The 24684-nt window shown below is 31.3% G+C and overlaps 2 protein-coding genes across 8 annotated transcripts; one reads left to right on the top strand and one right to left on the bottom strand.

Moving 5' to 3' along the window:
- The first annotated feature begins 245 nt into the window (after positions 1 to 245).
- LOC143917027 (5'-3' exonuclease PLD3-like) lies at positions 246 to 16959 on the top strand. 6 transcript variants are annotated; one of them, XM_077438394.1, is made up of 13 exons: positions 246 to 363; positions 3186 to 3278; positions 4867 to 5162; positions 11135 to 11235; positions 11310 to 11471; positions 11829 to 12009; positions 12082 to 12216; positions 12294 to 12416; positions 12488 to 12556; positions 12799 to 12930; positions 13646 to 13785; positions 15687 to 15852; positions 15927 to 16959. In XM_077438394.1, the coding sequence occupies exons 3-13, from the start codon at positions 4896 to 4898 to the stop codon at positions 16224 to 16226; spliced, it is 1776 nt and encodes a 591-aa protein (XP_077294520.1). In that variant the 5' UTR covers positions 246 to 363; positions 3186 to 3278; positions 4867 to 4895; the 3' UTR covers positions 16227 to 16959. The 6 variants fall into 6 exon arrangements, with proteins under 6 accessions (XP_077294520.1, XP_077294518.1, XP_077294517.1 ...); XM_077438392.1 differs by having other exon boundaries at positions 3186 to 3362; XM_077438391.1 differs by having other exon boundaries at positions 3186 to 3536.
- LOC143917029 (organic cation transporter protein-like) lies at positions 16909 to 24682 on the bottom strand. 2 transcript variants are annotated; one of them, XM_077438398.1, is made up of 6 exons: positions 23204 to 23549; positions 19669 to 19900; positions 19346 to 19601; positions 17552 to 18175; positions 17282 to 17463; positions 16909 to 17208 (listed from the first exon to the last, which is right to left on the bottom strand). In XM_077438398.1, the coding sequence occupies exons 1-6, from the start codon at positions 23386 to 23388 to the stop codon at positions 17053 to 17055; spliced, it is 1635 nt and encodes a 544-aa protein (XP_077294524.1). In that variant the 5' UTR covers positions 23389 to 23549; the 3' UTR covers positions 16909 to 17052. The 2 variants fall into 2 exon arrangements, with proteins under 2 accessions (XP_077294524.1, XP_077294525.1); XM_077438399.1 differs by lacking the exon at positions 23204 to 23549 and adding an exon at positions 24597 to 24682 and having other exon boundaries at positions 17011 to 17208.
- Between the last annotated feature and the right edge of the window lie 2 nt (positions 24683 to 24684).

Raw genomic sequence — 24684 nt, 5'->3', positions numbered from 1 at the left:
TTGCGAAGGTGTTGTGCATATTGGAAATGTTGGAAACGACGTCGTTCATATTTCAGAAGGTCAACGCAATGAAAACGAATAATATGCGTACATATGTAGGTACGCATAATGAAGATGACAATATAACTGTCCAAATTATTGTTTACTCAATCGATACATTTTCGATTAAGCCCCCAACTTGTGAAACATATTGACACAATTTTATAATTGGTAAATAAATTATTAGAAAATTTGGAAGCATCGTCAGTCTGTTGTTGTCTGCTGTATGAAAAGTCTGCTCGTCTAAGAATTCACGAATTGCGGTTTTTAATACTGTTTTTCATACTTTATGACATTATTTTTTGAGCAATAATCGTTTAGAAGGTATAACCATTTATTTTCATTTGTAGTTCTAAATTCCAGAAAATAATGAATAAATGGCGTGATGATCAGTTTCAAAAAATTGATCGTGGGTGGCTTCACTCCCCTGTTCCACAATTTCGCTAGTTACTCTAATATCGTATAGTGCGATAAGCAAATCAATCAATGGCGTTCCGCGTACATTTTTAATACAAAATAAACATTTTACAAAATTAATAATCGTTCGTTCATTATAACAAATTGAAACGAGATTTGAAGATTAGTTTTTTGCTATATATGTCTTTGAATTTTTTCAAAATCCCACAGTTCAAGTGTTTTAATTTAATTAAATTGGGTTTCCTTAACTTTTTCTAAAGATATACATTTTCCAGGGTTTTCCCACAACAATAGCATCAACGAGTTGTTTATCATTAAGTTTATCACATCTCCTTATCATATTAAAAAAAAAATTGTTATATTAATAGTAATTCAGTAAGTAAAGATATCAAACGAAGCTGTCCTCGGCATGATGGGGAGAGGCAGGGAACTTGTTTCTGTCATCAAGCGGAGAAAGATGGAGTACCTCGGACACATGATACGGGGTCCAAAATACAAATTTCTCCGTTTGATAACCATGGGGAAAATATGTAGAAGGAAAAAATGGATTGGCAGGAAAAAGTTATCTTGGCTCGAAACATGCGCATGTGGACCGATATGAGCGCCGAAGAGCTGTTCCGAGCCGCTGAAGACCGGTGCGGATATATTCAAATAATCGACGAGGTGGTCGCCAACGTCCGGATGCGGACAAGGCATTAACAAGAAGAAGAAGAAGTACTGTTGCGTAGGGGTGGAATTAGGATCCAAATAAAAGGCCAAAGTCGCTTCCCAGCATTTATTCAACGATTCAGGAGGTCCACACGTAACCACCGCTCGCTCCAGAGTACTTGATCTACCGTGTACCTCTTTATAAAGGACAAGTTGCTAAGCATAGCATCCCCGATCCGTTGGCGTGTCTATTGTCTAGGCACGTAGGGATACCCGCACTCACCCCATTCTGTGAGAACCCCAGCGTATCCTTTGTTCGGGTACTTCTAGGTGTAGACAGTGGATACTCTCTCACATGTTTCCACGTTATAGTTCTATTACATAATTACATGTAATATATTTTATTTTCTAAATTCTGAACTTCTTACACCAAAAAACAATTTTTTCTGAATGTACTAATATTTTCAGTGATTTTTTGACATCGGTTTTTACAAACATTTCATTATTTCTGGATATTATTTTTCTTTGTAAGATATATAGTATATAATACACACTCGTCGCTTTGGAGCAATCTATTAGACGAGTGTGCTTGATTAATTGATTTTGTAAAATATTTTTTTCTTTTTTACAAAGTTTTACACTTTTTTTTCAATCCAATTCTATAATTTTTTCGCATACCGAGATTTCATGTTTTGACCAACATGATTCAATTGTATTTGTTGCACTATAACACGAGTGCAAACTATGGCTAATTTCCGATCCATTTAATTCTTGTAAAACTAATAGATCAAAACAATCAGAATATGGTCTATCATGTTTAGCTATAAAATACGAAGTTCTAAATAGTTTACTGGTTGATACTATTTCCGAGTCATTCATAATATCTAAAATCTTTTCAAAAGGCTGCTCTTTCGAACTTTCTATAATTTTTTTGGCGTTAATATGGGCTTGTGATTTCAAATGATCGCCAATTTTTTTTCTCAAAGATGCTAATTTATTGTTTCAATCAAATATACATATTACTTGAGTCACTTGCCATATGCGGAAACTTTCACATTTTTTTCTATTTGAGAGCATCCTTATCTACTGAATGCTTTTTTTTATACGCACCCATTACTCCTTAATTTATTGCGTACCTTCTCGTGACCATACAAAAAAATCAGGCCCTTCTTTTGCATTATGCAAGAAATGCATCAAGTGTATCCTCAAAGCAATCTTCGAGCGATGAATGTATCCTTCAGTTCATGACACAAAGCCGTTTGTTTGTTCGTTTATATACAATATATCAATAGCACAATTAAACATATATCAATAGCACAATTAAACATCTACCCAAGACAATGATTTGAGCCGTCATAAGCGAAAAAAAGGTCCCGGACCCATTTATTTCGTTAATGGGCCCATGAATGGGGACCAATATTTAAATGTGCTAAAGACACATCTGGTGCCTTACATAAAGCCTGGTGGTATCCTTGATCTTGACAACATTTTTATGCACGACAGCGCTTCTTGTATCCGAGCTTGGGTGAAAAATATTGCAAAAGTGGTAAAACTTTTCGAAAAAATTAAACTTTAATACTATTTTGATTTTTGAAATTTTTATGCCGGGTCGCGTACCGGTGCCGATAAGGGCAAAATCACACAGCGCGGGATTTGGTATGTGGAACGTCGACAAGTTCTCCTACATTTCTTAAAACTGTTATCGATCACCGTCGAGTAAGGATAAATACAAGGATACAATTTTACCGAACACACCCAGGAGGTCTTTTTTTTCGACGTTTTGAAAGGACTATACCTTGTACGCATCCTATGAACGCGACATTTTTTATGTTCAAAACTATCTAAAAATACCCACGTCCCACATTCACCGCTTTGTGATTTCGCCCTAAAAGGTGGCGGGACGCCGTACCGGCGCGTACTGGCCATTGTATAACCCTGGACTAGGTATGTACATATACATATGTATGTATGTATGTATGTACAATACTGCTATATTTATGCTATGCACACTGAAGTTCTATTAATATTCATCAATATATGTAGTTTAGGTTTGATATAAATGATGTTTTTTTGAGTTTTAGGGGACGGCACTGGCTTCTGATAGCGTGTAGATGTATCGTACAATCCTGGGTCAGTTGCGTAGGGTGAGAAGGGGTGTAGCCGCCTGTGGAATAGTAGACACGTTTTACTAGACGATTTTCTTAAATATTGACCTTTCGTCGGCAAAATAAGTCAAAAGCCCGCAGACCATCCACACGGTCGGTACTCTCGACAGAAATAATTTAATTTCGAAGTTAGCATGAAACATACAACGAATATTAACATCCCAATTTTGTTTTAAAAGTGTACATTATTTATTAATAATAAATTCAATACCCAATTGTGATGTGTAAAAACAATATATTTATATTGGAATATTTCAACATCTCTTGGTAAGTATTTAGTTAAGTATGTGAGTTCTTGTTGTTGTATACATAAATGTTTGTTTTCTAAATTTCATATATGTATGTATGTACATATGTACTCCACGTGTCATAATTTCGACATTTCGTTAATACTTTTAGTTATTGAATATTTAATATTATTTTTATTTGGAGAATTTACTCAAAGTATGCATAAAATATGTATGTATATTATATGTATACAAATAGAGTGATTATCACTTTGCAGATTTTCTTTGTGTGGAAATAATTAGAAAGGAGTGTCACGGTGAAAGGGTTTTTTCCCTTTTAGGGATGGAAAACAGCTATCGAGTTCACAATATATTTTTGAAAATTAAAATATAAATTAAGAGCAATCATGTTATACTAAATATTATACTAAAATTGGTTCGGTGATTCACACACGTCACTCAAATCTCGATCACGGAACATCTGGTACCCAAAATCTCCATCAATAGAAAGCTACCCACGCTAAATATTGTACTAACGAGAACTCGAGAGTCAGATATTCCGTATTGGCAACGATTGATCGCAATTTGCACAATAATCCGTTTACCACTAAAATCACCCCAATTTAAAAGAGTTTCTAATTAGTTAAAGTACCATTTTGTTATAAAAAAAGTTACCAATGTACATACAATTTTTTTACATGTAAAATATAATTTAAAATTCTACTAGGGTCGTTAACCTTAGCTAGCAGTTACTATGATATCTGTACGATTAACTAAAATGATCGCTATCAATAATCTTATTTTTTCTGGTATTTATTTTTGTTTCTGCACTTAATCTTACTTTTTATCTTGCACTTCAAATAATCGTGTATTTAAAATTGTATAATAGGCTAATTTTGATTTTGAAAGTATGAGCCGTTATATTTGAAAGTGGCGGAAGTCTAATTTTCAGTTCCAAAAACACTATTTCTGTTTAACTGAATTCACAAATTGTTATCATTTATTTTAATTCGATATGTCCAGAATCTTGGAAAAGTAGAATAAATGTATTGCAAGCCACCAGATTTTTTTTTTATTTTGTTAAATGCAAAACTTTATATTTGATGCTTTTAAAATATAACGGCTCATATGTACATATAATTAAATTATTAGGTCAAAGTATTAGTAGACTGTTCTAAATTACAGTCTTTATTAAATTAATACATAATTATGTCAAATTTTAGCATTTTCTGTACGTCGTATTGTATGAAAATGCTTGCTTGGCCATGACATTCTGTTAATTGCAACTGTGAACAAAAAAAATCAATAAGTTTCAAAATTTTCCACAATAAATAAAACATATGTGAAGTGTATATTTTTATTGTTGTTAGGATTTAAAATGATATAAAAAAACCAGACGATGCCTAATTTTTGGGACAACTTCGGCTTCTCACGCCAGGGCCCTCAGACCCATCACAATCTGCAAGATGGACTGTTCCAAATTGCATCTCAGACCTGTAGCATTCTGGTCAAGGTCAACAACACCAACAATATCTGCTATGGAAACAATTCAGCAAATATACATTACGACTTTTCGGGACGAGATGGTGGATCAGGACAGACGAAGGATCTCATACCTGCATCTAGAAAAATGCCATCTTTTTCTGGTTACAAGAAACGCCTTTCAGTAAGTACTATTAGTAAAATTAGAATGTACCTATGTATGTATAAACTCAATGATTGGGTAGGTATTGATTGGAATTAGTGATTGGCTTGATGATAGTACTCTAGGGTAATTTATTTAATGAAAGCCTCCCCGCTTAATGATCTCCGAAAGAACGTGATATGGGTTTTGACCTTTATAAAAGTGTCCAATATACATACATATGTATAGTGGACATGACAATTGATTGCTTATCCATTTGCAAAATTCGATACTTAAATGAATTCATTGTTCGTAGTGGATTAGCCTCGTTTATGACGCTGTTAAAGGCCAAGCTTATTTGCATATTTATGAAATATAATACAGGTGGGCGCAAAATTTCCCACCGGCTTTTACGTGGGTTAAATTTTTCTTGGAAACATGTTAGACTTTCCAAGAAATATCGCAATTTCGTCAATCAACCATTTCCGTACGATCAAAGATATGTACACATGTATGATAAAAAAATAGGGTGAATACCGATTTTTGACTTAAAACATTTTACCATTCTATTGTGATGCGCAATTCGTATATTGGTATATATTTATGCACGGCGTAATGGAATATGAAGCGTTGGCTAAATAAATTCTTCAAAGTCGAAAAGACAACTAAAAATTATATAAAATTTTTGTAAGGCGTTGTCAAGATACTATTTATTGTATTTCAAGATATAATTTCTAAAATATTAATTGGTTGATATGCAATGACTTAAAATCTATAGTGATGTGTTTTAAAACTAATTTCAAACACAAAAAATGTATAAAACGAGTGAAAGTTCACTTTTTAATCTTTTATATACATAATTCTATATAAAAAAAAAACTATAGAATATGATCTTGAAAAATATGTACTTGTAATAAATCTTTCAAGATTCAAAAAGTCGTTCAAATAAAATAAATTTCCACCTTCAGCTCTGATTTTAAATTAACATTTATACGACTTCATTTTTGACTCGAATTAGTTAACATTCTGGAAACATCATTGGAGATGGGGTCGTGATATTTTTTTACGATTTCCATTTTTTTAATAATAGCCAACATCCTGAACATTAATTTTAACTCCATAATATTTTATATATAGCAATTTATTTTTTATTTTATTTTTAACATATTAGTCACAGTGACATTACAGAGTACTCTAACGCGTCACACAATCAGAACACAAATAAAGGTAAATAAAATGATATTTATAATTGATAAAATCAACCACGGGCGTTGCTCCACAACCACTCAACTAGTTCAGTGCAGCTGACATTAAACAGGTCAATTTCACAACTCAATTGTGGTATTATACGTTCATTGCGTATATTTGTATATATTATGGTTTTATTTTTGTAATATATACCTTCGATCAGAGAATTTTTTGATCACTCCTTTATATTTAGCCATTTGTATACTCTTTTTCACGCGACGGCATTATAGTTTCTTAGAAACAGAAACTAGTTCACGAATATTGTACACAAAAATACATAAATCATTTTATGAATCACTCGGGAAATAGCAAGCGAAAATAATCGGATTCAATAGTTCAAGTTCATTACTTTCGTTTAATAGGTATTAAATTGATTTTTCCAATGTAATGAATTTATTGGTATTTGGATTATTACGCACATTGCGATCGCCCAAAAGACAACTTTTGCCATGAAAATCGCGAATACTGAATATTTGGGACTCGAGTTCTCGTTAATATGATAGTTATCGTTTGTATGATGGACTTTTCGGCTGCCATATGTACATATGTTCCGTTATAGAGATTTTAGTGACTTTTGGGCGAGCGCTTTGTGGGCAATAATCACCGAACCGACTTTATTATAAAACAGTGCAATCACAATAATATTTTATTTAGTATAAAATTCATAAAGAAACTGACAAAAGTGTTACTACATGTATGTATGTACACCATCATCATCATCATCATCATCATTTACAGCCATTTTCTATTCACTGCTGGGTGAAGGCCTCCCCAACACGCCACCATCCGTCTCTGTTTTGGGCAACTCTCATCCATTTCATCCCACACATTTTTCCGATTTCATCCACCCATCTACCCTGTAACTTACTTTGCACCCTTATACATTTTCTCGAGCATCACTTAACCACTTTTTTGTTCGTTTTTCTAGCTCCGTAATCCGCCCTTTGACATTTCAATATCTACTCTCACTATCATAACAACCACCTTTGCCATAATTAGCATATTATATTACAATATATTTAAATCCAGCTATACGAATCATATACATATACAACATATGTATATGAATTTTATTTTTTGAAAAATTTTGAATGAAAATGGTTTAAATTAAATTAAATTTTATGACCCATGCAGTACTTGATTACATATCATATGCATATGTACCTTTGCACATTTGTATTGTGCAGTAGCGTCACGCCAACACTATGCGGTATATCGAGCTTTAAGTTAGTCCAGTGTCAGGTGCTACGATCATAGCAGATGGCTGTTTCACTGAAAATTCCAAAGCCAATTTAGTTTTCAGTGAGTATCTTTTGTCACGCCAAAACTTATTCAGTTATATATTTATATATAATATTACCTTAAAAGCTTCATTTAGTTACCATCCAACATGGTTATAGAGTACATATGTACGTGCATAATAATGAACATACATATGTATGTATGTACGTATGGATAGTAATATAATTTTATGGTGTACTTTCTCAATTTGTTTGTTAATTAAAAGACCCATTAGATATAGTGTTTTTATATCTTTTATCTAGTATGTATATACATACTACTAGGAGTTATGCTTTTAAATATTATAATTTTTGGATTTAAATATTGGTAGTATGAAATTAAATACATATGTATTCCTATATGATATCAGAGAAATGTTATATTATAACATTTTTCTGTATGATATATATTATACATAAAAGTAATAAAAAGATCATATCTACGTACATGTCTCATATATTATATACTATTCGCGGTCGTCACTAAATACGAATGTACATATTTTATACTACATCGAACTATTTAATTTTTTTATTGTATACTACAGTATTATAGTATCCAATAATAAATAATATTCTGATCAAAATATGAAATTTAATGTCAAACTTTAACCCCAATTATTCATCGAAGATATAGAAGATTATAGAAGACGACTATTTTCACACAAAAAAAAATCAGTTCAATTACGTTCATTCGCATATGTAATATAGATTTTTTCTAGAACCAGAATATGAATTATTTGATTGGAGAAATAAATAATCTAATTAATAAAAAAATTCAATGCATCGTAAAAAAAAGACGTTTGTATTTAACTCCCTCCTAATTTAAACGCAATAACATAAATGTTTCATAAAAATACATTATTTCACAAATTATGCGATAATCACAGCGGTAAATGGATTATTTCGCACATTGTGATCGCACGCACGCACGACAATCATATAAAATATTTGGAACTTGAGTTCTCGTTACTATGATAGTTCGTGTGGGTAGCTCTCGATGTATGGAATTTTCGGGTGTCGTGATCGAGATTTTAGTGACGTTTGCGAGATCGCTTTTTGCGGAATAATCAACGAACCAATCAAACGAATTAAAAACCACTCAAAATGTCAAAGTTTCAAAACGATCGGAAGAATGTAGGATTTATTGTTAGACCAATGAGCGTAGTGAAATATAGAAATATAGAGCCTTGTAAAAAATTGTTTCCGATTCTTGCAATTTGTATAATAATTGCTTTCAATCTGTTTATGTTAATGCGCTAAGATAAATCTAAAAAACAAGTCAAATTATAAAGAAAAGATAAGCGTTAAAAATATATACATGATTGCTTATCTCACGCGTGTTAATAATAACGTAAACAAACACGAACACCGACTGTTAAAAATTATTAAGAACGAAAAGTGAATGTCGCAATATTTTCAACGCTTTCACGTTTACATTGAATAATAAATAAACGATGCTTTGAGATATTTTTCGTCCTTGATTGGACACGCTGGACAAAGAGAAACGGAATGAAGGGGGACAGGATCGATAATCGATATCAGCGAGCGTCTATTGAAGAGCTGTTGCTTGTCTATGGTCGTGTGTCAATTTGCCTGCAAAACTTTAGTCACGCGTTGACACTTGGTGTACGATTTCGAGATCGCATATAATATAATGCTTTTATCATGACGAACGAAAAAAACTTTTCAGTAAGTCAAAACAGTCTCATATTACACTTTCCATTTGTGATATAATTCGGTTCATGTTATAAATTTGGCTCGTACAACTTTTCTTATCACAAGTCACACTCAATGTAAATTGAACAATATGGGTCCTTTGTTATATGCGTTGCGAATTAATTCGGTCAATTGGTCAAATAAACACGGCACTGAATTATAAATAAATTGATAATCGCTAAAAAAACATTTTTATTTTATTTTTTAATCGGTACATATGATACGTACATAATTAGTTTATCTTTATAGCGTTATTAAATCACTGTTTTAATCGATGCGAATGTATACAGTACGACTTCTATTGAGTTTTTGATTATAATATGACAATTATAATTATATAACTCAAAGTTAATTTATTTACAGAGAAAAAGTGGACTAGAATAAGTACATTTATTCCAAATGCAGAACCAGGACATTTTTTTTCAAAAACATACAGTAGAACCTCGATTATACCGATTGTTAAAAACAAACTTTTGCTGCTTTGAAATGCATAATATAAAAATTCAAAAATAAGACGGAGAAATGAGTCAGTTGTCTTCAAAATTCAATACTCAAATGATGTTTGTTTCTTGAAAATTTTATCGCGATTTAAATATATATTTTTAATATTACCAATATGGGAAAGAAAACGTGTTGTATTTTCGTTAAATTGGAAAAATGAAGTTTACTAATTCTTTAATATCAGAAGATGGAAGATGGCTTAAAGCGTAAGGTTATGAAAAAATCAGGAAATGAAGAAGTCGAAGAGTGTATTTTTATGTGGTTCATTCAAAGACGATCGTCTGGAAATCCAATTTCTGGTCCATTATTGTATGAAGAGTATTCGCGATTCGGCAGCTCAAAAAAGAACAGCTAACTTTAAGCAAAAATCTTAATAAAGAATAATTTAATATTGATCTTCATGTTATTATATACTAGTAGTTTTACTCGGCTTCGCTCGGTATTTGTAATATAAATCGCTTAATCTAATAGTAAAAATTTTATTAAATTTTTTTTGAATAGTATAATTTTATTTGAATATTTATGTGTTTTTTTATTAAATTACATACAAAGTCTCTTTCGAAATTATATATTAGATGTAAATGTAGACAAATAAAAATTATTCATACTGAATGTACACATATTTCCCTGTCAATTGTGATTTTTTCCGGACTACCTTCATCTCCAATTAGTCCAGATAATCGAGGCTCTACTGTATTTCTAAATACTTCCATTATTTAAAACGAAGATTAAAGAATCGTGGACGCACATTTATGAAAAATGAATTCATTTTCTTGAATGCTGTTATAAAATTCTACACAAGACTGGTTAAAATTATACTAAGTGATTACCAAGCATTTTACGGTTTCAACATTCAATTTAGTTTTATCACTGGACTATATATTGTTCATCAAAGTAAAAAATCCTTTGGCTGGTGCCTTTGTTCCTGATAAATGGAAAAGAACATTTGATTAATTTGCCAATATTTTTGTAGGAGGCATCATTTCCGCCCGGGAATTTGTATATTTATCCATATAGATAAAAAAAGTGTATTGGTTTTATCTCACCACTTACCTGGACAGATACCCAAAAAACCAGTACTGTCCTGGTAAAATCAGTACGAATGGTCATCTTAATTTCAATTAGTGTAATTTTGAACTATATTTACTAGGCGTATTTTGAACATACTTTTAGTGATCCATTACTTATTCAATTATGTATGTAGGTTCACATTCTAAGCTTAGTGAAACGTAATTTATATTATTTCCTGATATAAATTTTTCGTAGACTGTTTTGGAGACAAATACAACTGGTGTTGAAGACGATTATGACCAGTGGGAACAAAGCTTTATGTTGCGACAAGACCAAGGATCTAGCAACTTTAAGAAGTGAGCCAGATGTGGTAAAATTTAAAAAATAAACACAATTGAAAGATATCTGTTATAAAATAATCATTTTGTAGGTTGGGTTCAGACGGTTGGTGCAGACCATCATGCATCCCGATATCGATTATCATGGTTCTGATCGTTCTAGTCGTTTTAGTGCCACTTCTAGACCACTCGAATTCCGTCACAACAGTGATGGAAAAAATGGATCTTCCTCAAACGTGTTCAGATCAATGCAGGTATATTCCCTTCTATTTTATATTTTTTTCATTATTTTTAGTATATCATCATCGTGATCATCTACAGCCGCTCAACATCCGCTGCTGGATGAATGCTTCTCAAACACGCTTAAACTCGTCTCTGTTTTTCGCAACTCTCATCCATCTCACTCCACACATTTTCCTTATTTCATCTACTCATCTTCCATGTGGTCTTCCTTTTACCCTTTTTCATTCTCCCAGGTACCATTCTAGTACTTCTTTTGTCCACCTTTCATCCATTCTTCTAGCCACATGGCCCACACATTGCCATTTCAATCTCTTCACTATATACACTATTTTAGTATATGTATGTATATAAATCGAGCGACATTTCAGGGTATCTTTAGTGGAAAGTATTCCAGAAGGATTACTATATCCTCCAGATGTGCCCAAAAATCTTCCAACATATGAAACTTGGTTAGAGTTAATAAATATGGCACAAAATACAGTCGAAATCGCTTCATTCTATTGGACTTTAAGGGAAAATGAAGTATATCCACACAATTCGTCTAAAAAAGTATTTATTCAGTTTAACATGAGGTTCAATACTTTTGAACGATAACTTCTTATATATGTATGTACTTTTTAGGGAGAAGATGTATTTCAAGCTTTATATAAAGCTGGGACTAAAAGAGGTATTACAGTTAACATAGCTCAAAGTGCACCGACGGCAAGCAATCCAAATACAGATACTGAAATACTTGCTAAGAAAAAAGCAGCCGAGGTAAGGTTAAGTGATTGCATCTCGTTCGATAGCGTAAGCGGTTGACTGATTTTAGTTATTGTATTGTTTATTTTCAGGTTCGAAGTGTAAACTTTCCGAAGTTACTAGGTGGTGGAGTTTTGCACACCAAATTTTGGATAGTGGATCGTGCTCACTTTTACATCGGAAGTGCAAATATGGATTGGAGATCTCTAACTCAAGTATTACAACGCTCTAAATGAATATTGAATATTACATATGTACATGAAATAATGAGCATTTATATTGTTAGGTGAAAGAATTAGGAATAGTCGGTTACAACTGTTCGTGTTTGGCAAAGGACTTGGGAAAAGTATTCGATGTAAGTAATTAGATTGTGATTTTAATGTCGTGATGTGTCTTTAAAAGGTTCTGCATGCGTGCATGCACTAATAGTTATGCAGCAATTTGTGCCATGCAAATGTGTTGTTTGCGCCAATGCAGATGTACTTATGTAGTACGTCAAACAAAAAGACCTACACATGTCCGTACTACAGTGATAGCATGAATTAGTAATATGTCACTTAAATTGTACTAATTATTATAATGTTTTTGTTTATTCAGGTGTATTGGATACTGGGAAAAGAGGATTCTGCGATACCGAATGCATGGCCTCAATCGTTACAAACTGTTTATAATAAAGAAAATCCAATGAACATTAGCGTAGACAATGTTCCTTACTATGCGTACATATCGGTGAGTGTTTCCCCAGATTGAAATTTACTATAGATAGTAAAATCACCACTTTCGTTGTACATATTATAATTTCATATTCGCCATCAATTTTAATGTGTTTCATTGACCTTATTTCGTTCGAGCATTAGTAAAATACCTTTTTATAAATAGCGACCGTGACCTCTTACATTGGTGCTTTGAAATGCGTAGATATTTACATTTTATCGCAATGCATTTTTTGTTATTGATATCACCTAATGTATTTCATATGTAAATATGTGATCAATGAACAGAGTGAAAAATCAACGGTGTTTGTAAAAAGTGGTTATTTATTAAATTTTAATTGTTTTTTTTTCATGTTTGATTAAATGCTTTGAATTCGGTGAAATTTATAATTGTTTTGGATGTTATTAGCAATATTTTGGGAAAATTCAATTTATATGAGTTATTATATTTGGTATGTTTGATGAGCGATGTGCATGTTTTGTCAGTATAAAACGTTTAAAATAGCTTTCAATTGATTTTCTCAATGCTACGTACTTTTACGGTGGTGTTTGTTTTATCACTAGTGGGGGGTGGGGGTGTGTTTGTGGTATTTCTTTCTTTTGTTGGTGGGGGCAAGGTGGCTTGAACTACATACGTACGCCAAATAGAATTATTGATTATTTCTTATGATACTATTACTTTTGTTTGGATGATGAAAGCTAGTCATCGTAATGTTTTTATTAATTTTCAGAGTTCTCCTCCTCCGCTGAGTCCTGTGGGCCGTACAAATGATTTGAGTGCTATTGTAAATATTATCAAATCGGCTGAGAAGTTCGTGTACATATCGGTTATGGACTATTTTCCCCTGATGCTATATACCCCAAAAAGAGAGTAAGTATTTTTCTTAATTGTCACTGAGCAACAAAAAAAAAAATCACGTTTTTGAGCAGGGGCGTCATTTGAGGGATAATGCTTTTTATTGGTTCGCCTTCGTTTATGGGATATTTAACCCTTTCCACGTGGATGACCGCTATAGACATCATGCGTAAAATGCCAGTAACGTGAATGACGTGATTCACTATTAAAATAAAACTTCAGGGGTAAATTGACATATTTGGTCCCATTTTACAATATATCTTTATGGTCGAAAATTCGATTCACAAATTCGCTAAAAATTACCGCGAAAGTTGCTTAGAAGTTAAGAATACTTGGGAAAGGCGGCATAGCTGATGGACCAAGGGGTTTGTTAATACAAAAATACAATTATCAAGTATATGAGATTAAAAATAAAAAAAATCAAAAACAAAACCCGAAATGAAATATTATATATAGCAAAAATAACAAAAAACTGAAAATGGAGGAAAATTAAAATAAACAAATAAACAAACAAACAAAAAAAAAACAATTAAAAAATTAAAAGAATAAACAGAAAAAGCTTCATTTTTATCTAGATCTACAAAAACCCATTTATTTTTAGGAAGTCATTAAGTATATTTTTAAAGAGGTTTAGGTTACTAGAAGTTAATAAATTATTTGGTAGATTATCCCAAATTTTAACCAGTCTATTTGAAAAGAAGGATTCTCTAATTATTTTTTAGTAAATATCTTTTTGGAGTCCGAGAGTATGATCTCTCAAATGAGTGTTTATTTTAAACTTGGAATGGTTATTTATATTTACATATATATACCTAAATTAGAAAATGAAAAAAAAAACACTGGTCAAGTATGTAAATGCATAATAACCCGAAAATAATTTTTTTTTACTTAAAAAATGCTAGATAGTTTTGAAACAAAAAAAAAACTTGATAACTGGCGTACCTCGATAAAATAAAAGAATTTTTGTTATTAAGTGGGTCACATAGTACTTCGTTTACGTTTGATATTGGTTCATCGCGGAAGGCGGGATACGTAGTACTACGTTTATTCTAATAGTATATTCTCTAATAGGAGATTTTTTTTATATTAGTTTGAATGTTGAGTGATTTTTATAATCTATTGTATTTATTCGCGCAGCTTTGTAATTTTGCCTGCTACCGCTAGTCGCTGCAAAAAAAATTCGCCTGCTTAAGGTGTGTTAATTCAATTCAGATTCGTGTAAATACGAGTAAATACTAGTACGAGCTTTTAGTTCGCAATTTTACCGATTTAAAATTCAGCACACTTCCAATTAACCCTTTTAAACGAAAACAAAAAATAGTGTGGCCATAACACCATCCCAATAAACATGTTTCAATAGATAAATAATATATTCAATATAAAATAGTATAATAAATAAACATAATAATATACTAAATAAACTATAATAAATAAACATATTCAATATAAAATAAATAAACATATTCAATATAAAATATAATAAATAAACATATTCAATATAAAATAGTATTAACAGTGGGAAAAAATCCCAAGTGAAAATACGTACTTTTGACTTTTGATTTGAACTGGACGACTACTTAGAGAGATTTGAAAGCTGGAATGTACTACAAATGAAAGATAAAATACCCGACTATAGATTCCAATATTCATTTTGAATAGGAAATTGACAGATTTTGAGACATCGACCAAACAACACGAAGATATAGAAAAATCGCGCGATTTAAAAAACACATATATCTCCAAATCTCGAGCCTCAAATGACAAGTGGGCTTTTCTATCACTAAATACAAACACGTGTTATATAAATGATGTAATATGTGTATTGATTTTATCAGTGATCATCTGTTAAAACTAGTCCCATCACTAATAAATTTCTTAAACAACTTATGTTCATTATGTTTCATGTTTTTATTTAGGTTTTGGCCTCATATAGACGACGCCATACGAAAAGTAGCCATCGAAGATGGTGTAAAAATAAAAATGCTCATCAGTTGGTGGAATCATTCCAAACCATCTGAAGATTTTTTCCTGCGGTCTTTGACAGCGCTTAATAATTCTTATCCTGGAGTTGACGTTCAAGTGGTAAATAATTGGATTTAAATTAATGTTGTATTCAAAATTTTTATATGAAATGTTAAAAATATTTCAATTTTCAGAAACGGTTTGTCGTACCAGCGACCGCTGATCAATCAAAAATACCTTTCGCTCGTGTTAATCATAACAAATACATGGTGACTGATAAAGTGGCGTATATAGGAACGTCAAACTGGTCAGGTAGTTACTTCACCAACACGGCTGGTGTAGGGCTCGTGATGGAAGAGCCAGAAATGCCGGATACGACGTTAAACAAAACGCATATCAGAAATGAACTTCAAAGTCTTTTTGAACGAGACTGGGAGTCGCCTTACGCTCTACCTCTGATACAGTGTCACGTTTGGCCTAGAGTTATATCGTAGTTAATATTATGTGTTATTTAGCCGTAGATTTTTTATATGATGTGTAGCGTGACGTGTAATTGTGTTGATCACAGAATTACGTGTTGGAGTCATTATGGTTTATGTTAAAATGAACGTTGAAATCATAACTCATAATGCATGCGTGTGTTTGTGTATTTTTCAATACTTTTTTTTGACTCCATAACACGGACAAAATCTCAAGAGGCCGAGATCTCTTCAGTTGCATTTAAATTTATCTGTGATCTTTTTAGTTATAAAGTCAATGCATAATATGAGATAATAATTAAATGCATCATTTTTAATGAACTGTAACTATTACTGTAACATTTCTTAATATAAAAAAATTGACTGATTTATACACTGATTATAACTTTTTATTTAATTGATAATAATTTGTTCAATTATTTTTAGGTTTATATACAATTTTTTTCTTTTCAATCCGATGATGAAAATATTATTGCTCTTGCAGATTATTTTCTATAGTTATTTTGTTCAAATACAGTTAAACAGTTAATATTTTTAGATATTGAATTTTATAGCCAATTTTATTTTGCCGTTTGCGTGTTCGCATTGAAATTTTTATGTGATTTGTATTTGTATAACACTAATGTACATATTGATTTTATGTGTATAATGTGTAATATATCATTAAGTGAATGCAAAATTAATAAAAATAGCATTTGATCTCATGAATTTGCATTGTTTTTATTTTTTCCAAATAGTAAATATTCAGAAAAAAATGTCAATTATATAATATTACAATAAATAAATATATTCTATAAGTACAATATATCACTAGCCTTTATTAAAAAATTAGTTTCACCCGTCATCTATCGTTTTTCGATTTCGATATGTTCTCCGCTTCTTCAATGGTGTCTGGCAATTTGGTATTTAGAGTCTCGGGGAAAAACAACACCATACAGCCCGACACTATAGACGTTCCACCGAATAAAATCAAAGGCAAACTCTCCATGTAAACGCTCTGAAAATACACTAATACTGTTATATATGAATATTTAATTAAATAAAATTGTTTTATGAGCAACAAGGTGTACCAAAAGAGGAGTTTGAGGTGCAACGATGGATCCCATTCGACCAAACATGGAACATGTTCCCAGTAGAGAATGTCGTAGTTGTGTTGGAAACAGCTCAGTGGTGTAAACGTACACTACAGTGAACGCTATTGTGATGCAAAACTTTCCAAACAAATACAGAAAAATTTTCAATCCATTTATATCTAAAAGTCAAATATTAGCATATTATATAAATATTATATTATATAGAATTTGTTTTCATTCGTTAAATTCAATTTCATATTTTATTACCTGCTGGTACGAAAGCAAATGCTATGCAAGAGATTCCACTACCTAAGAAAGCAATGCTTAAGCATATTTTCCGACCGAATCGGTCTACGGTGAAATAGTAAGTTATGTATCCCGGTATCTCCACCAATGACACCAATATAAAATTCACATAGATGTTCCCAGACAGCGATACAGAGTTCAAAGATAATCCATAATATGTAAATGTGCACGTGATCCACCAGAATGAACAACAGATCAATCTCACCATCAAAGTAGGCGATCTCAGAATTTGAAGCAGTGGTGATTTAGTTATGACTTCTTCACTAGGCAAATGCTCACTACTACTAACGTTTAAGACTTCTAGCGATTTGGATGACAGTGTGACTTTGTTGATCTGTGCTGCTCTGAGAAGTTGCCGACCGGCTTCTTCAGATTTGCCTTTGCTCACCAACCAACGGACGCTTTCGGGAATCAGCCAGAAATAGCAGATTAATAATATAGCTGGAGAGTAGATGATACGTAGAAGCGTACGCCAGTATGGAGATAATAGCGCTACAACTCCCATAATAATTTCACCCACAGCGTAAAATCCACTCACTATGGTGCTTCCGAGTACTCTCTGCTGTGGTCCCACCAATTCTACAGCTGAAAAGATATGAATTGAAAATGCCGAATAGGTATATCTCATGCCTAGAGACCCGTATTTTGGGCACTTTGCTATTAATGCTAAAATTCGGAATAGATGCTAAATTCGTAAAATCTGCGAATAGATGCTAAAATAACAAACAAAAGTGAAATTTGCATAAAATTTATAAAATTAATAGACAATTTAGAAGGGTCTTCCTATCCCTTTGCTCATTTATTATGTGAAGAAATTGAGGGGATAAAACAGAGCTTGCAGTTTACCATAGACGGTGTTTTTCCTGTCGAAACAAAGCAACTGCTTTTGTCTACTACTGTAAATAAAAGAAGACAGTTGGAGCTGTGTATCCAAAAGGCTGCTCAAATAAGACTAAACTCGCACTCAAGACTAAATGAGACAAATCTATTCCTCCGAACATTGAGTAAACTATTCAATCCATTTGTGGCAGGTTCAAAATCTAATATTAATGTTAAAGAAACAGTTTTGTTTTTTAGAAACCTGCCATTGTTTAATGTATTAACAGAGGCTCAATGTTTGGAAGGATATCAGCACTTTTTAGACAATTAATAGAGAATATAAAAAGTTAATCCACGTCGGATATATTGCTATTATAATTGTGATCTGTTGCTATATGATGGAAGAATTTGAGGATTCCTTTAATTAAACTAAAATGATGGCTTTACAGACAGTGTTCTGTTATTAAAGTTTGAAGCTTCATTCCAATATCAAATCTGAAATTTCTGATAGAATTCTACTCATTGTCAAATTTCAGGGTTATTTTATACATATTATAACCACATATAAGTGACAAAATTGTGTTTGGAATTGAAAACAATTTTTTTAGCATATAATTTTGTTATTAAATGACAATTGAATGAATCACAATGGTTCAAGTGCGACCTTAATGAATTTTTGACATCGTCCATGTTCAATGACATCCATGTGAACCTTTTATGAATACTGATCACTGATATGTACGTATGATAAAATCGCAGTATTTTGTACGTCAATAGCCTTCAAGGATTCATATCCATATAAAATCAACTACACATTAAAGAAAACTAACAGTAATTCGACCTAGAAATTTACAAGGTTATATACTTTGCGTTTTACATTTTCTGCTTTCAATGGAAATTTATTTCAGCCTTCTAAGAAAAGCAATTGAGCAATACCTAAAATAAACCCAGCTGCATAGGCTCCAGATCCGAGTGCAGGATCCAAGAATTCGAATAAAATGAATGACCAGTAGTTCGGTGCAAAGGATTTTGCAAGTCCAACTATGCCACTGATAGTGATTCCCGCTATTAAAATAGTTCTCCTTCCAAATCTGTCTGAAATGATGCCGGATAGGGGCATACATACGAATTGCCCCACATTGTTGATGGTACCCACTAACGTTTGCTTCCAACTCTGGCATGCAAGATCAAACTACAACAAAATATTATCATAAAATGTGGTTTTATGTTTTAAAATCTCTTGATGTTTGTGGACATACCTCGCTAACTATAGTGTTGTCATTTTCGTATATCCAACTTTCACAACCTTCCAATTGATTGTAGTTGAAGAAACTGCTGGGACATGAATTGTTAAAGTTGTATGTTGAAGATGTTTCATTGCTTGAATATCTTACACAATTATCAAAATTGTCTTTATCATAAGGAATCGCGTTCTGAAGCCACTGCGGTTCAAATGTAGTATTTCTACTTTCACATTCTGGTATTAAACATCTGCAATTTAGTCAGAATTTAGATATATTGTTCCTTATATAATGTATATCGATTGGGATTATTTTAATTGTAACATATTTTTCTATGTTTTATATTTTTCTAGTGTTGTACCCGATGAAATATCATCGCATGGGTGTTGGAATATTAAGAGGGCTGTACACCCAAAACCTTAATTTTGTTGCCGTTCCTTTCTTCGATATATATATTGAGTGAATGTGACAATATACATATCAATATATATATTGAGTGAATGCGACAGTTGCGCTTCGACCAGATAATACGTCTTTTAAATCGACAAAATTGAGGTTTCGTATTCTCCAATTTTCTCCTCCGAAACTGGACCAATTTTAAAAAAAAATTCATTATCGGTATGAGAAAGATATTTTCTATGCAACTGTGCGCGTATTTTTTTTTAAATCGATCGTTAAATAAGCACGCTGGACTCTTTTCGTGGGTGTAAAAAAGAGGCGATTTTATAGATGTTTGTCGGCTCCTAGCTCCTATAAAAAATAACTAATCAAAAAAAATAAAACGATAGATGCATCCCAATGGTGGATATCCATAGCATATTAAAAAATAATTTCTCTAGTGCCATAATTGAGGAAGGGAGAAGTGTAATACGTTTGTATGGACAAGGCACTGGTGTCCAGCCCTCTTAAGTTATTAAATAACAAAAAATTAAAAGAAGTGTGTCATCGATTTTTTTTTGTAATAAATATATTTATATTTAATTGTTTAATATGAAAAAAAAAATGGGAAAAACTATACTTAACTACCTAGATATAAACAATATAAAACACCAATATAAAAATTAATTAATTAATTAAACAAAATTTGAATAGGTGGCGCTAAATACTCAGAGACTTGCTTAGAGGAAACATTGATAGCAAACAGTATATATAGAAGGTTTTTTCTTATTATATTCTTACATTTTGTTGGCAGTGTTTTAGCTGTGACGTACATATGTATGTTGAATCAAAACGACTATTATAGTACGGCGAGTGTTATTGCAGATACACAGACACACAGAATAGCGATATTATATATATGATGATTAGAATAGATATAAATTTAATTAATATTCTTAAATCACGCTCTATGTGGTGCGAGGTAATTACATATAAATATCCAAAGAAAAAACATATGAGATTAAATATTCAAACTAATATTATAATAATTTATCGTTATGTATAATAAAAAAAATGAACGTTTGTTTGAAGGTGAAATGGATAAATGTATTACATGTGAATTTGGGTAAGTACCATAAATCCTGCCTACCATTTTATAGCTAAAACTTTTGGCAATTAAGTTCCGGTGTTATAAAGATATTCAACTTATCTAAAGAATTAAAATGGAAACATACGATGTCTGGTAATTTGTATGCATCATTGTTATGCGATACATTGAAAAAAAAAAACTATAGTAAATCACTATCGTCATTTCGATATTGTGTTTTATCTCAACGCGTGTGTGAAAATGTTTGGAAATGCCACCAATCCCTAGACTAAAAAGTATCATCCGATATAAATTTAGATACGATGTCTAATACGTAATTCAAATTAATCAATTACACTATGAAAGCGCCGGTCGAGTGGTAGATATTTTCATGTATTCTTACAGTGATCTTATCTAGCAAAATGGACGATTTATATACATATAGATTATAAAAGTGGGTGAGAGGCAGCTTGACCCAAAAACTTACATATTGAAAAACTTATAACTTAAAATTAGATGATAAGCCGACAATTCGTAGTAGCAAATTTTCCAATATATAGGCACAATTGTGAGTTTGTGCCCACTGAAGTTTTTCATGGCAAATGTTTTTTTAATCGATACATCAATAAATACCTTGACAATGCAATGAATGCCCTCGTGGTGCACTAATTTAAATTCAAATTGCGAATTTCGTTTCATTGACATTGATTGTAAATGTTAATGGCTACATTGAAAGTGAGATCACGTTTTAATAATATTAATTGGAATCGAACGATATCATTACTTGCATTTAGCAAGGCGTTTAAAAAAAACAGCATGTAATTTTGTAATAAAAAATCTTGTATATATTAAGAGGGCTGGACACCAGCGTCTTGTCCATACAAACGTATTACACTTCTCCCTTCCTTAATTATGGCACTAGAGAAATTATTTTTTAATATGCTATGGATATCCACCATTGGGATGCATCTATCGTTTTATTTTTTTGATTAGTTATTTTTTATAGGAGCTAGGAGCCGCCAAACATCTATAAAATCGTCTCTTTTTTACACCCACGAAAAGAGTCCAGCGTGCTTATTTAACGGTCGATTTAAAAAAAAATACGCGCACACGTGCATAGAAAATATATTTCTCATACCGATGGTGAATTTTTTTTAAAAATTGGTCTAGTTTCGGAGGAGAAAGTCGGAGAATACGAAACGTCGATTTTGTCGATTTAAAATACGTATTATCTAGTCGAAGCGCAACTGTCGCATTCACTCAATATACATATATACCGAAGAAAGGAACGGCAACAAAATTAAGGTTTCGGGTGTACAGCCCTCTTAACGTTTGGAAAATATAATATTAGTAGTTGTGCAATTCAACTGCACTAATCTAAATTTTAAATGATGCAAATTATCATATTTTTGATTATGAAATGATGAAATTATAAGAAAGATATATCTTGTTCAATATTTTAATGGCTCTGATAATGATTTATTTTGATTTTATGTATGTTAACGAAATTCACTTATAGCAATAAATCATTTTTTTTCAATACTTTATCGATATAGGATGAAGAATATTTTTTAAAGTTTTTCAAATTTACAGTATTTCGTACTATTACTAAATATATGAACTAGTGATAATAATATAATATAAAAGGCTTGTAAAAAATATAATGTATTTGTAATAAATTACTTATGATGTACAGTTTAATATACATATTAATATTTAAATATTGGGTTTTTCATATGCATTTAAATTTTGTTATACTCATAATATGAGAAATAACGGTTTCAAATCGATAAACAAATATATAGAAATGCATTAACTACATGTTAAAGAAATAGACTTTGAAATTGACGATAAAAAACTACGTCATTGTGTTTCGTGTGTTGACGCTTACTAATTCAACTGATATTTCATATAAAAATTTTGTTAGTACACGTACAGAATTTGTTTTTTAAGAATATTTGAGTATAATCTTTAATTATTGAAATAGTAGTAAATTTTAACAAAAGGATAATAAAATATTAGCAAAAAATAATTAAACGTACGCAATTGCTATTCCGAGATCAATGATTACATGAAATACATTTTTACCTGTGTTTTGAGTCACCAGCTGTGAAGATATAACTAGTAGTGAAGCACGCGTTGAATATGATGGGTATTACAATTAGAAAATAATTAAATTTCTGATATTTTCCAAAGCTCCCCAACTCCTCTAAAATCGTGTCAAGATGATAGTTGAATTCAGAAATAGAGGAATGTTTTCCATCTTCCACCATAGTGAACAATTTTTATTATATCTAAATTATTTTATAATTAATAATATTGCAATATGTTTTTGTTGAGATTTATTACAATGCAATTGTAATATATATGTACATATGTACAAGCAATTTATTTTTTTGGGACGTGTAGTCCATTCAGTGTTCACAGTTAGACTAAAGCTGCAGCCATTTGTTTGCTTGTTTATTGTTTATGTTGATAGATAAACTTACTATGATATGTGAACATACACATTACATTGTATGCATAATATATCGATTCGATATATCAAAAAATTAGATCGATTTTTAAAATACTATTGTTACATTTCCATGTTATGATGTAAAAGATATGTATGTGTAAAAGATATTTGCAGTGCAAAAATAATTTCAAAGAAATAATATAATATGAAAGTTTAAAAATCAGTACATAAACCCATACCGATATATGAATAATATGAGAAAAGATAGTGCTTTTGGGTCATTTTGTAATAAACTCTTAAAATGTTTGGAATTTTGGATATTATATATCAAAAAATATTAGTTCTTCCCTTTTAAATATATATCTTTATTCACAATCGTTGAATATAATCTGATATGGTGATCGAGTCATTGATATCGAATTAGTGAAACAATATATCATGGATCACTTGATTTCTATCTGGGATATACTTAGAACATTTTTTCATGTGTGTAACATATCCTATTACATATTACGTCTTGTTTCCAGATTAGTGTATAGATTTTTCAACAACGATTCTTCCTACAAATTAGTATAAACATATGTGATTTGTGTCATTCGCCACACCTTGTAAAAAAGCCACATTGGGTTGATTGAAATTCTTTCCATTCTTTGATATGCATCATGAGGTTCATTATTCTCTCGACAAACGCATTCAAGTGTCCTGTTAAGGTACATACATACATGTGTATTTTAATTTTCTAAAAAAGCATTTCTGAAGCAAAAATTTCAGTAAGAAATTTATTACATATTGCCGACCATTTTTACAAGCTTTTTATTTATTTGTATAGGACTGGCAATGAACGATTAAAAATATCCCGAAAAAATTGTGTACTATATAATCTCAATATAATAAAAAATCCAAATAAAACAAAAGTAATTGAATATTGTGTGTTCACATATTTGTACTTATATATCAATATTTGTACTTATATTAATATATAAGTACAAATATGTGAACATATATGTAAGTACATATGTATACATAGTTACTATAGAATTGTCCATATTTGTAGAAGTATGGATAAAACTTGTTTAGATGTTTGTCCGAATCCCAGCTAATCAAGAGTGGG

The sequence above is a fragment of the Arctopsyche grandis genome, chromosome 9 (assembly GCF_051622035.1).
Source record: "Arctopsyche grandis isolate Sample6627 chromosome 9, ASM5162203v2, whole genome shotgun sequence".
Taxonomy (NCBI): Eukaryota; Metazoa; Arthropoda; class Insecta; order Trichoptera; family Hydropsychidae; genus Arctopsyche; species Arctopsyche grandis.
The sequence above is the reverse complement of the archived record's forward strand: the minus strand, read 5'-3'. Positions and strand labels throughout refer to the sequence as shown.